This window comes from Thalassophryne amazonica, chromosome 17 (genome assembly GCF_902500255.1).
Source record: "Thalassophryne amazonica chromosome 17, fThaAma1.1, whole genome shotgun sequence".
NCBI classification, from domain to species: domain Eukaryota; kingdom Metazoa; phylum Chordata; class Actinopteri; order Batrachoidiformes; family Batrachoididae; genus Thalassophryne; species Thalassophryne amazonica.
In genome coordinates this window covers 67,100,477-67,118,507 of record NC_047119.1, presented here as the reverse complement: position 1 = coordinate 67,118,507, position 18,031 = coordinate 67,100,477, and the positions used below count along the sequence as shown (strand labels likewise).

The window sequence follows — 18,031 nt, the reverse complement described above, 5'->3', positions numbered from 1 at the left end:
TTCTTCCTTCTGGTACAGTTTAAGTGACTTTAACAAAGCAAAAACAAGAAATCAAGTAACTTCTATCTCAGATCGCCTGTGACGAAAATTCGAACACGAGGTGGGAGCTGGGTAATTCTTCTACGCCATCGACCTAAAAATAGATCAGGAGATCCCTCCATCAGCCAATAGCAATGCAAATCACTGTGACTTCCGGAAATGCTGTCATGTGCAGTTATGCAGAACCTAATCAAGGCGCTGGCCTACTTGTCCACATCCGCACCTATAGATCGTACTTTTCCAGTATCCTAACCACTATGTTTTAAGATTTCTAAGCAAGAAGTTTTTGTAATGAAGTGAAATGCATTTAACCCTCTGGGGCCGACACCATCGTATATGACAGCTAAGACCAAGCTTTACTAAATTATAAATAAGGTTTTAATGATATGAGATAGAAACTTACTTTTTTTTTTTTTTTGCTGAAAAGTTAACCCCGCAGACTTTTGAGCCAGCCATCAGCCATCTTTGTATTCCTCATAGAAGCTGTGTGATGACGTGTAATGTGAGTGTCCAATCGGAATTGGTTCACCGCCACATGGCTTTCCAAAATCCAATCGTAGGGCAGATTCACCTCACGTGAAAAGCCAAAGATCATTTTCAGGAGTGATATGTTACTAGTTGGTCCGTTTGAATAGCCCCCTGGGTGCTCCAATGAGTACATACTATTGGGCTCCAAATGTGCCCTGCACCATTACGCACAACGATCAGCAGGAGCAGACGGAGAGCCTCTGATGACAATCTGACGTGCTCAAACAAAGTGTGTGTAACTATCAGTATTGCTCCACTAGTTTGCATGTGAATGTTACTGGATAACTCTGTTGCTTTTACCATGAAGACAAAAGAACGCATAGACCATTTGTATATATTGTTCAAAATGTGCATTTCTGTTTATTGTTTGAACCTTTTGTTGTACAGTCTTTCACACAAGACCTCAAATTACCTTTAGAAAGTGTCAAAACTGTTGTTTATTATAGTTTGCTGTGTGTGTTGAATAAATGTGTGTGTAAAATTATTTTCCACTTTACTCTTTCCTTCCTTAGTTTTGATTGTAAACCTTTATTACATTTAGAAAACACAACAAAAGCATATATATTATGAAAGCACAGGTTGTCCTGAAAAAAGAGACATAAAACTTGATTGTGGGATGAAGGAAGAGCTGTTAACAGCAATAATAAAACATTTATGCCAGGCGAGTGAACTGTCCAAAAAATGCCCTCGGACCCCAGAGGGATAAAATCCAATTAAGTTCAGTTTCATCACATTTTTTATGTATTGTTTAGAAATTAAAAAATAGACTGTGTAGAAAATGCAAATAATAAAATGCCATGATTCATGCATTTATTTCTGTTTCATTGAAGACAAAATGACGTTGACCACAAAATAGGAAATATCTCAAGTTCACACTATGTGCAGTGAAACAGAAGTCAAAGTCAGTGTAAAGATCTCCCCCTCCCATATTGTCACAACTTTTCCTGATTTGGTGTCATTGACTTAAAAAAATAAATTTACAAAAATGCAACAGACTTTCTTTCCTCTTGAATTTTTTCCCCCAATTTATTAAAATCCTTCTTGGTGAGTGCTTTGTTTTTGACATGATAATCAGTCCACCAGATTCCAGTGTTAATGTTGCAAGTTTGCACGAACAGACACCAGCTTAGCAGTTTTCTTTTTTGTTTTTTTGCTTCCTGCAGAAGTAAATGGCGAGTTCTAAATAAATCAGGTGGAATGACCAAAGCGCCGAGTCATCACGTGGTCAAAGCGCCGAGTCATCACAAAGGGTTTCCCTTTGAATGCCCGATAGTTTACAATAACAAACAAATTTAACGCTTTATGAATGTAATATTTACGATTCAAATAAGATTAATCCAATAAAACGTCAAACGTCTCGGAACAGGATCCACAGTCACGAGTGGGTGGTTTCCTCCCCGCTCCGGTGGACCGGAAGTGGAAGTGGTGTGTCTGCTGACTGACTGACTGGTTGGTTGACTGGCTGCTGGTCAGCTGCTGGCTGCGGGACCGAGAAGGAGCCGCTGATCTGATCGGATCCGCAGAGGAGCGATGCTTTCTTTGGAGGAGGTCCGGCGCGGCCTGCACGGCGCGGGGCAGGGCCACGTGCTGCGCTTCTGGCCGGAGCTGAGCGCGCAAGACGCGGATCGCTTCCTGCAGGAGCTCCGGCAGCTGGACCTGTCGGGGCTGAAGGCTCACTGTGAGCGGGCTCAGCAGGCTGCCGCCTCCCCGCCGCTCAGCCTGGACCCGCTCATGGAGCCGGTCCTTCCGGAAAGTGTCGGCAGTGTGCGCAAAAGTGCGCCGTGCGCTCTGGAGCAGTGGCAGCGCGAAGGTAAAGTGCGCAGGAAGCGTTTGCACAAGAACTGTTTTTCAGAAAAATAAATAAATAAACGCCTTTCTGCTGCATTTTAAAGAAAATGGTTATTCGCAAACTTGACTGCTGAGCTCATTTATTTTAAAAATGGAAGAAGCAGGTTTGGAAAACGTGGACGCCCGCGTATAAAGTAGAGAGGTACTCATGAGAGCACATGCCTCTGCCCTCTTCTTTTATAGCACCCTCTACTTTAATATGCGTTTGAAAAATCCAATTACAGGTTTTAAAATATTTGACCAAGTTTTAGGAATATGAGGCAGCTGTGTCCAGATGGCTGTTTTATTTTTTCCTAGTAGAAAAGCACTGGGATGCTCCCACAAATGCTTCAACCCAGTGATTTCAGCATTTTCAGTGAAAAAGGAAGTGTATTTGTTTCTATATCAATAAACAGCTAACAACTAGCTTATGATGTACAGTGATTTTAAAAAAGTATTCACCCTCAGCAAGAACCAAGCATCTGTCCAGTCTGCTATCACAGATGAATTTTTTGTTGTCTATTACAAGAGATTTTGAGTGATAAATCAGAAGTACTAAATACTTATGTACATGTGATTTCTTCAATTTTTAATACATTTGCATATACTCGTGTATATATATATATATCAACCTTTTTTTCACCCTGTCCCTAGTTCCTGTGTTCAGTCGTACCAGTTTACTGGGTGTGCGAAAAATCAGCAAAGTAAAACAGTCAGTTAATGGTTAAAAACAGATTTGTTAAACAGCTTGTTGGTTCAAAGTTGAAAATGACACATGGTTCACAAAGCGGCAACCTGCCTGTGTTACAGGACTTTATCAGATCTCAGAGAGTCGTGTTGCAGTCCTGCTCCTGGCTGGTGGGCAGGGGACCCGCCTCGGTGTCCCCTACCCCAAAGGCATGTACAACGTCAGGCTGCCAAGCGGGAAAACCTTGTATCAGATCCAAGCAGAGCGCATTCTCAAAATCCAGGAGCTGGCAGATGTGAAACACGGCTCAAAATGTACCGTTCCATGGTAAGACTTTTCTGCAAACTCTCTACAACTACACTGACACACAAAACAACCAGGTTAGCTGACTGAAAACATGGCATGACCAACTAAAAATAATCCACAGTCGGAGTGTCTTGGTGGCTTCCCTCACTTGACTCCTTTGACATCCTAAAATCCCCAGAAATGCCAAAAATTGAAGGCTGTGCAGAGTGGACACTTATTTTTTACTAACAACAAAACTTCCTGCTAACCCATAAATGGGTAAAGCAGTGAAGTGTGGACAGGCCCGGCGTGACCTGGGTGGGACAAATGACACCTGAACACGCCCCCACCCATCTTGTAGTCACTAAGCAAGCTTTTTATCAGGTTTATATAATGGGTGGTGTGGGTGCAGGTGTTAAAAACTGATCGGCATGTTGCCTCAGTAACCATGGCAGCATCAGTGGAGCCATTCCTTAAAAAGTTGGGATGTGGACAATTTATTGTAAATATAAGTGTTAAATGATCACTTTTACAGCCAGTTTTCTTTAAACAAGAAATGGACACATGAATATTTCCAAGTCACTGAATATATCCTGGACTCCATTTTCATTAATCATTGAGAAATACAAACCTTATGGCACTGTGCGGCAAATCTGTCTCAAGTTGGCAGATCTCAAAAACTGAGTGAGTGTACTGGAAGGAGACGAGTGAGGGAAGCCACCAAGACACCCGTTATAGCTCTGAAGTTGTAAAGGTTCCCCTTGTTGGAGTGAAGGTTCATCAGCAAGTGGAACTGTCAGCTGTTTTGGAGAAGCACTGATGTTCACATGGGCAGGACACGCTTGTGTAATGTTCCACTGTGTGCTTCATACAAGCAGTAGGGGGCGCTCAGTCACCACATCATACTTAGGTTGAAATTTGAGATGTTGTGGTCAGTATCATAGCAGAGTAGTGGTGCAGCTTAGCTAAAATTTCCATAACAATCATTTAGTTTGTGAGAAAAGCATGAAATTTGGCACACATATTCTAAATTAACTAATGTTTATTTTCAGACATGGAGACATCCTGGAGCTGACCTCTAATGAGCTACAGGGGTCAATAAAGAATTACACAGGGATCAAAATTTAAAAAAGCTCCAATCATGTTGAAAACTATACCACATTATTTGTCTGAACATAAAGATTCCAAAAAGGTATAGTTTGGACTATCTATGACTGAATGTTATGGGGTAAAAACAGCAAAAATGGCGACAAAGGTCAGTTTCAGTTTGTACAGGGGTAAAAAGTTAAAGTTGCTCCAATTTTGGTAAAAACTGATGCAAATTATTGGTGGAGTTAACACCATTTTAAAAAGGAATAGTTTGCACCATTTGTCATGCTTAGTTATCATGTTATGGGGTTACATATGTCACATGTCATACAATCCATTGGATGTCAACCTTTTTTGACCTTTACTTTGGAGACCAAACATTCAACATAGTCAAAACTATTTCATTTATTAATCCTATTCACTCAACCGATAATTTGCATCACTTTTTACCAAAATTTAAGTAACTTTAACTTTTCACTCCTGTACAAACTGAAACTGATCTTTGTCACCATTTTTTGCTGTTTTTAACCCCATAACTCCATCAAATTCAGTCATAGATAGGCCAAACTATACCTTTTTGGATTCTTTATGATCAGACAAATAATGTGGTATAGTTTTCAACATGATTGGAACCTTTTTAAATTTTGACCCCTGTGTAATTCTTTATTGTCCCCTGTAGATCATTATAGGTCGGCTCCAGGATTCATGGATTCAAAAGGAGTTTATTGTCATATGCACATAGGAACATGTTTCCTGCACAATGAAATGCGTTTACTGCATTTTTACCCATCCTAATTGCCAGTTAGGAGCAGAGGTTGCCTTTATTGGTGCCTTTATTGGACCAGCTACAGATGTATATCCCTGCCCTAGGTCACGAGCAGGGCTGAGCAAACCTTGACCGGCCTCATGACACACTTAACAAACAACAACACACATAAGCCGGTCCGGTACATGAACACATATAAAAGCACACACAAGGAAAGAATTGGGAAAAGAAAAACCTCCATTGCTGCTGTCTTGAACTCACGCAGCAGCACTGGAGAGCAAAAAAAACCCATAGCACAGAAAAACAGTCATAACAAAACACAACAGACGACAGCCGAGACTTGGATGTGTCCAGTGTCCAGACAGACAGCCCGGAAGGCCGCCCGTGGTGCCATCGACAGGCCTTATCTTATCTGGGGGGATCCCAGTCCTGAATCAGTCCACCAGAGTCTCAAGGTCCCACAGTCAACATCTCAGGACTGGGAAGGGAGGGAGGGAGGGGGGAAGACGAAGAGGCAGGGGAGACGAGGAGCGAGGCTATCAGGAGTGTTCCTCGGGGGGAGGATTTTATCCAAGCGGCCTTGAAGGACAGCTGGTGTTTGGAAACCAAATAGATATCCAGATTAACAGACGCCTGTCAGATTCCACAGTCTGAAACTTCAGAGTGGCTCCCAAATACATCTGAATAGAGGAGATGTGGTCTTACTGACGATCAGTGTCTCCATATCTGAAAATAAACATGAGTTAATTTAGAATATGTGTGCCAAATTCCATGCTTTTATCACAAACTTAACAGTTGTTTTGGTTATCCACATGAAGAAAGGTAATCTGTAATCTTCAATAAACTATAATCTGTAATCTTCAGTAACCTGTAATCTTCAGTAATCTGTAATCTTCAATAACCTGTGATCTGTAATCTTCAGTAACCTGTAATCTTCAATAACCTGTAATCTGTAATCTTTAGTAACCTGTAATCTTCCGTAACCTGTAATCTTCAATAACCTGTAATCTTCAGTAACCTGTAATCTTCAATAACCTGTAATCTGTAATCTTTAGTAACCTGTAATCTTCCGTAACCTGTAATCTTCAATAACCTGTAATCTGTAATATTCAATAACCTGTAATCTGTAATCTTTAGTAACCTGTAATCTATAATCTTCAGGTACGTAATGACCAGCGAGTTCACTCTGGCTCCCACTCAGAACTTCTTCAAGGAGAATAACCACTTTGGTCTGGAGCCGTCAAACATCATTATGTTTGAGCAGAGGATGATCCCGGCTGTGACCTTTGATGGGAAGGTCATTCTGCAGAGTAAAGGGAAGGTGGCCATGGCTCCAGGTGCGTGCATGTCACCACAAAGCCATCCATGCACAAATATGACCTCACAAAACGTCTCTTCTTTCATCCTGCTCAGACGGTAACGGTGGTCTGTACCAGGCTTTGGTGGATAACCAGGTGCTGGACGACATGGCGATGAGGGGCGTCCAGTATGTGCACGTGTACTGTGTGGACAACATCCTGGTTAAAATGGCCGACCCCTTGTTCATTGGGTTCTGTGTGAGCAAAGGAGCCGACTGTGGAGCAAAGGTAGAGTTCACAGAATAGGTGTCCGAGACTCAGACCTTGGACAAATGTGATGTTGGTGAATGAAATGAAATATGTCGGACCTTGGACAAATGTGATGTTGGTAGCACACAATCCTAATTATGGCCACCAGGGGGGCACATTTTCACAACCTGGTGTACGTTATGTCCTGAAAAAAGCTTTTGTATATCAAAGTTAAACTTGGAGCATTTAATTTGGGCCACCAGGGGACAAAGTCTCTGAAGCCTTGTGTTTGTGAGAACTGCACAAGGTCTTCATGGATCAAACATTCTACTGTGGATTACATATTTCTAAGACCTTGCACATGTTCAACAATGGGCTCAGTGATGCAGGTTAGGGTTAGAAATGCAGAGTTTAACAAAAAACAACAACAACAGTGTCTTTAACATTGTCTCCTGATGTGTCAGGTGGTGGAGAAGGCGTACCCGTCAGAGCCGGTAGGTGTGGTTTGCAGGGTGCAAGGCGTCTCCCAGGTGGTAGAGTACAGCGAGATCCGACCAGAGACGGCTGAGCTCCGAGGAGAGGGAGGAGAGCTGGTCTACAGTGCTGGAAACATCTGCAATCACTTCTTCACCAGGAACTTCCTGCAGGACGTAACCGAGTAAGAAAACACACGTATGTCACGTCCATATTGTAGGATACAACTGACACGATGGACTGAAGAGTGAAACCCTGCTGTTTTGTATCAGCGTTATGATATGATATGATATTAAGGAAGAACTCTGTAAGCTATTTAAATTATAGCTATTTTACGACACCTAAATAGATCCTTGTTATTTGATTGGTGGGTTCTATGTCACGTGAAGGTCATTATTTGTCCCATTGAATGCAAGATGTCACTACCTTGCATTTTTGGTGCATGTCAGAGCTGTTAAAGTGACAGACAGGTACGATGGATTGACTTTAGTGTGTTTGCTTTCTGCTCTCTGCAAAAGACAAATATTGGATCGGGGGACTGAGGTAAAATAAACCTGTTCAGGACATCCCTAGTTAGTTCCAGCTCCATGAAATACAGTTGTATGTAAAAGTTTGGGCACCCCTGATGAATTCCACGATTTTCCTTTATAAATCATTGGTTGTCTGGATCAGAAATTTTAGTTAAATATATCATACAGCAGACAAACACACTGATATTTGAGAAGTGAAATGAAGTTTATAGGATTTACAGAAAGTGTGCAATAATTCTTTAAACAAAATTAGGCGGGTGCATAAATTTGGGCACCCCGACAGAAAAAATACATTAATATTTAGTAGATCCTCCTTTTGGAGAAATAACAGCCTCTAAATGCTTCCAATAGCTTCAGATGAGAATCTGGATTCTGTTTGAAGGTATTTTGGACCATTCTTCTTTACAAAACATCTCCAGTTCAGTCAGGTTTGTTGGTTTCCGAGCATAGAGAGCCCCCTTAAAATCACACCAAAGATTTTCAATAATATTCAGGTCTGCGGACTGAGATGGCCATTCCAGAACATTGTACTTGTTCCTCTGCATGAATGTCTTAGTAGATTTTGAGCAGTGTTATTAGGGTCGTTGTCATGTTGAAAGATCCAGCCCCGGCACAACGTCAGCTTTGTCACTGATTCATGAACATTGTTCTCAAGAATCTGCTGATATTGACTGGAATCCATGTGATCCCTCAGCTTAAACAAGATTCCCAGTACCTGCACTGGTCACAGCCACACAGCATGATGGAGCCACCTCCAAATTTTACTGTAGGTAGCAAGTGTTTTCTTGGAATGCTGTGTTCTTTTTCAGCCATGCATACCGACCCTTGTTATGTCCAAATAACTCAGTTTTAGTTTCATCAGTCCACAGCACCTTATTCCAAAATGAAGCTGGCTTGTCCATATGTGCTTTAGTATACCTCAAGCAACTCTGTTTGTGGCGTGTACACAGAAAAGGCTTCCTCTGCATTACAGCATCATACAGCATCTCCTTGTGCAAAGTGCACTGTATAGTTGAACGATGCACAGAGACACTATCTGCAGCAAGATCATGTTATAAGTCTTTGGAGCAGGTCTGTGGGTTGACTGTGACTGTTCTTACCATCTAATCAGATTACTAAGTAGTAGTCTAAAGTATGAGGAGATCAAATCACAGTTGATCTCTGAAAACAAATTGTTTTTTTGGGGATTGATTTATGTTTACTTACTGTATTTTTAATTTACTCACACAATAAGAAATATAGTATTTCTGATATTAGACATTTGACATTTTGCAGTATATTTCTGTCTCATGTGACCTTCATGGACAGTACGACAAAAATAAATAAATAAATAACGAAGTGGGTGGAGACACTAATGTCTTTGTCCCTGTGTTTCTAAAGAATTATGCACCCAAGATGTACATACATTCAAAATGTTTGTTTGTTTGTTTTGCAGGAATTTTGCAGACCAGCTGAAACAACATGTTGCAATCAAGAAAGTGCCATTTGTGGACTCATGCGGTAACGAAGTCAAACCTTCCAAACCAAACGGCATAAAGATGGAAAAATTTATTTTTGACGTCTTTCCGTTCTCAAGGTACTTCTGATGTTTACGTGTAACAGTTTGTGTTTGTTTTTCGCTGTGTGGCTCTGCTCTCAGATTGGTTGGCCTGTACAGGGGGGAGGACTTAATCTGTGACCTCATCAGCTGCTGTGATGCACTAAATGAAATCCTGCCCCCTGTTGGCCAGTTAAAGAGCCGTGTGACGTTTTCTTTTTTTGAGCCAAACTAAATGTTTGTTTTCTGTCTTTGGAAGGAACTTTGTTGTGTTCGAGGTACTGAGAGAGGACGAGTTTTCTCCGTTGAAAAATGCAGAGGGGGCGGCGACAGACACGCCTACCACAGCGAGGAACGCTTTGCTGGCTCAGCACTGCCGCTGGGCCGCAGCCGCCGAGGCGACGGTGCTGGACGAACACCAGAACACCGTCCCTGCTGCTGCCAGGTCACAAACATCTCACACTTCATGCACATCTGCAACAACTCGACCCCTTAAACTTACTAATTATTAAAATAAAATGAACAAGTAAGATTGATGTGTTTCCACCTAAGAACATAAATAAATCATACGGTTAAAATTAAGTGTTTAAATCTGGCTCAAAGCACATTGCTCACTTTTAACTGAAATGCTTGATCACAGCTTTGAAGTTGTTTCTTAGTGTTTAAATGAACATCTCGGAAATTAAAAATGGATGACCTGAGTCACTAAAATCTCAGTGACATTTTTTTTCCTGGAATATTCTTGTATTTATTCACATTCTTTGTTTGTCTTCCCTCATTCATATTTTCCGTGCACACGATGCAGCACATCAACACCCATCAGATGACACATTTGTGCTTTAGTCTGAATTTTAAACCAGCGTGAAGTTAACATGCCTTTATGATGTCATTAAGTCACTGACAGTCAAAAAAAGAATTGCAGTCTGTGGCAGAGGAGCCGAAATCAGCAAATATTTTAAAATGAAATTGTGTGGCTGCAATTTACTGGTGCATTCTTAAAAATGAAAGAAAGAAATTTCTTGTTTACTACTGCATGATAAGTAGAGCCCGGCCGATATTATCGGAGTCACTTTTATCGGCCGAAATTTTGCCGATACAACGCCGATGATTTCTCATAAACAGAACAGTTACTGAAATAATGTTTGTGTCGGCCATGTAAAATGTCCTTGCACCGTTTGTCCAGTAGATGGAGCTCTGACTCCATTCGCTTAAATGTGTTCGTCACCGCCCCCGTAGTTCGCCGTCTCAGAGGCGCTCTAAGACTGCAAGTGAAGCTCAGCTTCCCATAAAATGTCAAAAAATAACTGATCAAATAAATACTGTTGTGTGTATATGTCATTGATTAAATATGCGCTACAACGCGCTCAACTTTTGTTCAGAATCAGCTTCTTATCACTGGTAACGACGCGGCTTTCCTCTCACTCATTCTCGCAGCTTCACAAGAGCATGCAGCGAAACGAGACGAGTCATTGGATAAATGCTGGGCTTTGTCCCGCCCATCGGACGCTCAGCGTGTCTGGGGTCTATGGGGCAGTGGGCTGGCCTCGGCTGGCCCGGACGCTCAGGTTCTGCATGATGATTGGATGATCTGTCTGAGGCTGAATCCCTTTTTGATTGACAGCGAAATGAGCGAATCAGCGATCTTTTGGTGTAAACATCCGTGGGAGCATTTTCATTCTTTTCTGAGTTGAACCGGAGACTTTCCAAATCCTCTTAGCGGCATTTTCTTTGTTAAAAACGACTAGCGACAAATCGAGCTTCTATTTCTGGTGGGCTTTTTTTGTAGCTGCTTGTGTTTGGAGTTGACTTCTATCGCAGGCCCGTTACGATATAACCGTTTCTGCAGCGAGACTCCAGTTTAAAGCGTGAATCACTGGAGCAATGGTTCGATTTGGCTCGTGGCTCTTTGATTCGCTGCTCTTCAGAAGCTGCAAGTCCACTTCTTAACCGCTCTCAAAGCCATTAAAATATCATGAGTCGTTTTTGTGTGTATTAAAGTCATTTACTGGGACTGTTGTCTTGTTGCAGTCAACAAACGAGAATCATCCTCCGTTCCTTTGTCGCAGAAGGCTTTTCCCCTTTGGGTCTCCCTAGAATGGCTCATTTTTAGCTTTAAATTTTCAAAAGCTGCCCCCCTTACGTTCCGTTCTACATAATACATAATGTTTACATTATGAAAAATATCCTGCCAGTCCTATCGTCTGTTTGGTTTCCACCCAAAGGGACCAAGAATGAAGGGTGAATGTTTCAAGATTTGTTTAATAACTTTTGTAGAGTTGAGGTTTTTTTTTTTTGTAATGTTATTTATCTTTTCCTTAGAGATTAATGCAACTTTGCACAGATTTTTTTTTTTTGCACTAGACAGTTCTTTGTTACTGTTCTTGAAAATTGCACAAACATACTACAGGGGCTTGTGAAAAGAATCTTATTTTACTGTTATGTGATAGTTTCCTCACATGTTATATCAGGGTCCATGTATTATTGTTAAAATATTCTACCAGCACATTGCATTTTTTGAACTTGAAAATTCTTCTCTGTTATAAAGTTAATCAATATGAGGACAAAGCTTCAGCTTTTAGCTCATACCTTTTTTAAGGGTCCAAAAAAAGAACATTTTATTCATTAAAAAAAAAAAAAATTATCGGCTGATTTATCGGCTATTGGCAAATCAGCCGATTTATCGATGTATCAGCATTTTTTTTCATCCAAATATCTGTATCAGCATCGGCCTCAAAAAATCCATATCGGTCGGGCTCTAATGATTAAGATCTCTGCAGCTGGATGCGTATCACATCCAGCTGCATCGTATCGTACCCGCGACCTCATGACCACAATCAGAGACTCCGTAAAATTAAATGATGTCCTTCTGCACAAACATTATTGTGATCAGATGCAAGAATATTCCAGAAAAATTCCTACAGTGGGTCTAAAAATTATGGAGAGGATGCAGGATTTTACTTCTACCAGCCGCATCTAAGGTCAAATCATTGAATCCATCTGATGTCATTTATGGTTGGTATGGGAACCTGCAGTCCCTCAGGCTGTTTTCAAGTTGCTTTTTTATTTACATTCACAATGTCCTCAAGATTTGGCATCTTTGTTCCTCCCAAAGGGCACCACCAGGGGGCGCTCCTCCAGCACTGTGTGAGATTTCACCGCTGGTGTCCTACTTTGGAGAGGTGAGAATGTAACCGTGCATTAAGTGTATGTTTGATCACCTGCAGCAGAAGCATCAGCTGGTTGTTTGTTATATTCTGTTGTTGGGCCAAAAGTTCCACCTGTGCATGAGATCGTATAATATCTGAAAGTCAGACTGCCATCTTTAATGTATGTTCATGCCAGTGTTCTGAAGAACTGTCCTACTTTGTCGAAACATCCTACCATAGGTTTATGTGCTCATCTGTCGATTTGTGCTACCTCATCAGAAAATACTACTGTGTGTACACGGTATACGACCAGGCTTACAGTAGTTATAAATTTGGTCATTTAGCGAATATCTGCTGTTTCAAATTATGTAAAACCAGCAACACTGGCACGCAGGCACTCGCACAAGTCTGCTAATGCACAGAATATCAGTCAAAAAACAAGCCATGAACAATAAGTTAAGTTAGTCAAGGACTCAAACACCACAAATTCAACGATTCGAAATCAGGTATTGACTTTAATAAAGTTGAAAACAATTAATACTTCTGCTTTTCCAAAACTGACATTCAGGGTAGGATAAAGTTTCACTGATTAACATCACTTTGAGCAGATGGGATGAGTTCATCAGTGATACCACCTGGTTGACACTCTCTTGTCCCTTTCTGGAACATCTTTGGACATCACTGAGTTATGCAGAGTGACTGTGGTCCACTGGTGGTTCTAAACTCTTTTTCATAGTTTGGCCTGTGAGTTCTCTGCCACGCGCAGCGTCACCCTGGCAACTACCGTATTTTCCGGACTATAAGTCGCACCGGAGTATAAGTCGCACCAGCCACTTTATCCATTATAAAGAAAAATAAACCATAAATAAGTCGCACCGGAGTATAAGTCGCACCAGCCACTTTATCATTATAAAGAAAAATAAACCATAAATAAGGTCCACTGGACTATAAGTCCCATGGACATACAGGTATGTTAACATGAAAAGTTCAGATGATAATATTGTGACGGCTACCGTTTTCGGATGCATATTTCACCAGTCGCAACTTGTAATCTGCAGAGTATGATTTTCTTTTTGGTGGCATTTTTTCGGGCCTTCTCCGTTGTCTTATGTTATCAGTAACGTTGAAATTTTTATTTTTCTATGGTAGTCAGAAGTTGCAGGAACAGTCACACAAGCCTCGAGTGCCCTCTCGTGAGCTGCATTTTACCTACGGATGTTTGTATTTTGCGGACCACATTGCGAGCCGAACCATGCAGCACCTACCTGCGCAGCTCATGACCACCCAGCGGTGTCGATCCAGCTCCTTCCAAGTGCAGACGCTAATCCTCCGCCGTCGCTCAGTGCTCCCATGCAGCTCTCAGCGTCAACTCTGCTCACACTGATATCCAAGGGTTGAAGCTGTTTTGTTAGCCGTCCCGGAATAAACACCATGTTCGTCTGCTTCAAACGCTATTCACAATCTTTGACGCCAGCTCCTTCCAAGTGCACACGCTAATCCTCCGCCGTCGCTCACCCAATGCTCCCACGCAGCTCTCAGCGTCAACTTAAACACTCTGCTCACACTAATATCCAAAGGTTGAAGCTGTTCTGTTCGCCAAGCCGGAATAACAGCAAGCACCGTATTCGTCAGCTTCACACGCTGTGGGTGAGGTGAGGAATACGCATCCAACGTTCTGTTCTCTGATTGGTTATCGCGACCAGCGTGACTTATAGGACGGCCGCCATACTACAGTGCCCATGATGCATTGCATTTCCTTTTCTGGTGGCCATTTTAAAACATAGATCGACTCTGTCACGTAAAATTGTTTTGTTACAGTAAATTAATTGAGATCCTACCGGTATATTTTTCATTTATAAGTCGCACCGGAGTATAGGACGCACCCCCGGCCAAAACATGTAAAAAAGTGCGACTTGTAGTCCGGAAAATACGGTACTTTAATTTTTTTCTACCTGAAAACTTTAATGCAATAAATTACACATATCAATCAGAAACTTAACACAAGAACACTTTAAAGCGGTTGCAGAAAGGAAAAGAAATTATACTATGTCTCGCCACCAGAGATCGCAACTCTGCCATTAATCAGACTATTTAAAGAAAAAAAAAAATGGTAATGTCGCCAGTGCCCCCTGACCTTTGACACCCTAGGTGACTGCCTATGTCGCCTAGGCTGCAGGCTGTCGCTGGAAATGAAGGAAGATTTGCTTTAATGCCTCAAGTTTCTTCCAGTTACTTTTCCCTACGTTTGAACAGTATTTAATGAAAGTTTTGTTGAAAACACAATAAATACTATCAACATGTTCTGATTATAAGGAGTTAGTTAAAAAAAATAGTTCCAGGTCTGCCGACTAGGGCTGTAGCTAACAATTGTTTTCATGATTCATTAATCAGTTGATCATTTTCTCATTTAATTGATTCGTTCTTTGGTCCATGAAATGCCAAAAAAATGGTATACAAATAATGATTGATTATGAGGGCAATAATGGAACAATTCTTCTTTGAACTCTTGAAAATGTTCTGTCCACTGAACAATTTGAAAAACATTCATTATTTGTTTTATATGAAACCTAAATAAATCTTTGTCATTTGATATTTTACGTAAGTTAGACGGGTGCAAAAAGTGCTAACATTTCTTCTGCATGTGTGCATAGGCAGAAATGGGGGAATCCACTCCAAAATTGTTCAGTCAACTTGTCAAACAGTTTAAAGTAGTTTAAAGTCAGTCAGACATTTCAAAACAATAATCCATTTCGAATCTTCATAACAGTCAAAAATAACTTGGAGGCGTTTAATGGAGCAAAACATATGAAACCAAATTACACACAAAAAAATGATGTGACAGTTGGACAAATACCATAGTTTTTTAGTATGAGTCAGTTTTTTGTGGTTTATGTTAGTTTCTTGTTTTGTTTTAGTATTCACATTGAAGGAGCTGAAATCAGCCGATTTAGATATTTTAAAAAAAAATAGTCATTGATTATCAAAATATTTGTTGATTAATTAAATAGCCAGTTAAAGTTGTTGAAAATGAATGAATGAATGAATAATTGTAGTTCTACTGCAGACTCTGTCTTGGTCCTGTAACACTTTGTTTGGTGATGGTGTCACTTTAAACCATGGAGCAGTTTGAAGGCTTAGTTTTTATAAAATATAATTTTTTAAGCTTCCTTGTGTCCTACCTTGTAGAAAACCTCTTGTGAATTGTTTTCAGGCTGATAATTGGTTGATTTTAACCTGGGGTTGTATGTATGTCTGCAGGGCCTGGAGCCGCTGCTGAAAGGTCGCACGCTGTCGACGCCGTTCATTCTGGATGAAAAAACGGTGGGAGAATTGCAAGATGACTGAAGCTCCAGCCATTAAAAACAAGTTCAGTGTGACCATGGCAATGATTCCAAGACACAAATGTTTTTGGGTAGTTTCTGCCCAATTGTGCACTAATCACAACACTTTTTGTGTTTACTAAAACGCTGCCAACTCGCGCACTCTGAGCAGAGGAACACAATGAGGTCATGTGACATTAAGAAAACAGTGTGATGAAGAGTGATGTCACAAATCACAGACGTTTATGCTTTTTTTTAATAAAAAAAAACAAAAACATGTTTCTGTATCAGTTAAAGGATTTTTATGATATTTTGTGGAAAGTTTCAAATGTCTGGAGACTGTTGGATCAGGAAAATCCTTGAAGGATTCTCCACCATTGAGAGGAAGTGATGTTTGGTTCTGTAACATCAAAGTTATTGAATGTTTGTCAAACCTGTAAAAGATGATTACATGAAATCAGTGATATCTCAGAAATACCAAAGATTTTTTTTTTGTAAGGATGTACTTGTGGAAATATATGATATATTCTGATCAGTGGTGATTTCTTTTTCTTCAAAGTTTTTTTATTTTGTGAAAGAAAACCTGGACTTTTGCTGATTTTTTTTTTTTTTAAAGCTTTTTGTGAAGTATAATAATTGTACAAAATAATCCACAGAATTTGGTGTAGAAGTTTTATTTATTTTGATTTATTAAATCAAATTATACATGAATGTTAATTAGCGAGTTTCATCTTCAGACACCCACAGCCTCCAGCAGCATCCTGGTGGAAGGTTTGACAGTTTGATTAATTGAGTTGGTTTCTTCATACAGACCTGATTTTAAAGCAGAGTTCAGATATTTTTATAGGGTTGAGGTCAGGTCGTTCCATTAGCTTCACTTTGGCCTGTTTTATTCATTCCACTGCCGGCTTGTGTTTTTGAGTAATTTTCCCATTTCAGCATCCAACTGTCCAAGTCTCAACCATCTACCTGATGGTTTGAGTTTTTCCTGAAGATTGTCCTACTTTTTTTTTATTCTGTTCAATTTGTATAATCTCTGATGAAAGGTATAATAAGAATAAATAAAGACATTCAATTAATACAGAGCATGAGAAAATAAGCACACAGGCGCCACATCGTGGCAGTCAATGTTATAAACACAGAAATCTTTTGCAGTACTTTTATTAAAGTCTTCTGCTGGGTAACTAACCACTGAGTGCTTGAACAATAAATGTATCCCCTTTTAAAACTTTTTTCCACCCTGTCAAACTCTGTTTCAATCTATTAGGTCATTTTTAAATAATAATTTGACAGCATCATTAAATGTCTGGCTTTTATGTTTGTTGAAAAATGAGGAATATTAAAAGCATATAAATGGTTTTTGTGTAAAAATTTGGTATATTTGGTCCTTTGAAATGGGTCCACAAGAAATACCAGTTTTTTACAAATTGCACCCCCTTTAAATGTGAAATAAAATGTTACTGTTACCTGAAATACTGTTACGTTTAAGTATGTGAAGTTTTCGGAGTATGTGAGCACAGACGGCAGTGTGTAACTGCAGGGCAGCGAGTGAAGTCACCCCACTTTGTTTACTGTTGTTGACTGCATGCACTGTGCACATCATACGGCCTGAATATACTAACCATTGCATTGCAGATAGTTTGGTTTATTCACTGACACTCACACATACAATTGGATAATGTTTATCATTGGCTGTGTTCCCAAATATGAATGAATGAAGCCACATGGGGTGTGCAGCCAGTACACTCTGAGTGCTGATCCCAAGCCGGATAAATGAGGAGGGTTGTGTCAGGAAGAGCATCCGGCGTAAAACAAGCCAACTCAACAATGTAGACTAAGAATCAAATTTCCATTCTGAATCGGTCGCAGCCCGGATTAACAACATGCGCCACCTATGCTGTTGCCCAACAGGGTGCCTGCGGAAACTGGGCTACTGCTGGGCGAAGAAGACGAGGAGGAGAACGTGTCCACAGACAGCAAGAGGAAAACTACAAGGGTGGAAATTAGAGTATAGGGACATTGAATGTTGGTAGTGTGACTGGTAAAGGGAGAGAGCTGACTGATATGATGGAGAGGAGAAAGGTAGACATATTGTGTGTGCAAGAGACCAAGTGGAAGAGAAGTAAGAGCAGGAGAACAGGCAGGTTTGGGTTGTACCAATGGTGAGGACAGGAAGAGAAATGGTGTTGGGTCATTTTAAAGGAAGAGTATGTTACGAGTGTTGGAGGTTAAGCGAGTGTCTAACAAGGTGATGA

The 18,031-nt window shown here is 40.6% G+C and overlaps 1 protein-coding gene across 1 annotated transcript; it reads left to right on the top strand.

Moving 5' to 3' along the window:
• Positions 1–1,986: 1,986 nt before the first annotated feature.
• uap1l1 (UDP-N-acetylglucosamine pyrophosphorylase 1, like 1) lies at positions 1,987–16,378 on the top strand. Its single transcript, XM_034191624.1, has 9 exons — positions 1,987–2,377; positions 3,205–3,409; positions 6,384–6,559; positions 6,636–6,808; positions 7,234–7,427; positions 9,209–9,349; positions 9,570–9,755; positions 12,423–12,489; positions 15,715–16,378. Exons 1-9 carry the CDS (start codon positions 2,098–2,100, stop codon positions 15,799–15,801), a joined length of 1,509 nt encoding a protein of 502 aa, XP_034047515.1. The 5' UTR covers positions 1,987–2,097; the 3' UTR covers positions 15,802–16,378.
• Positions 16,379–18,031: the final 1,653 nt, after the last annotated feature.

Coding starts and splice junctions, on each gene's coding strand:
- uap1l1 (XM_034191624.1), top strand. CDS start 2,098: ATGCTTTCTTTGGAGGAGGTCCGGCGCGGCCTGCACGGCGCGGGGCAG. Junction 6,560..6,635: donor GAAGGTGGCCATGGCTCCAG/GTGCGTGCATGT, acceptor CATCCTGCTCAG/ACGGTAACGGTGGTCTGTAC. Junction 9,756..12,422: donor ACCGTCCCTGCTGCTGCCAG/GTCACAAACATC, acceptor TTCCTCCCAAAG/GGCACCACCAGGGGGCGCTC.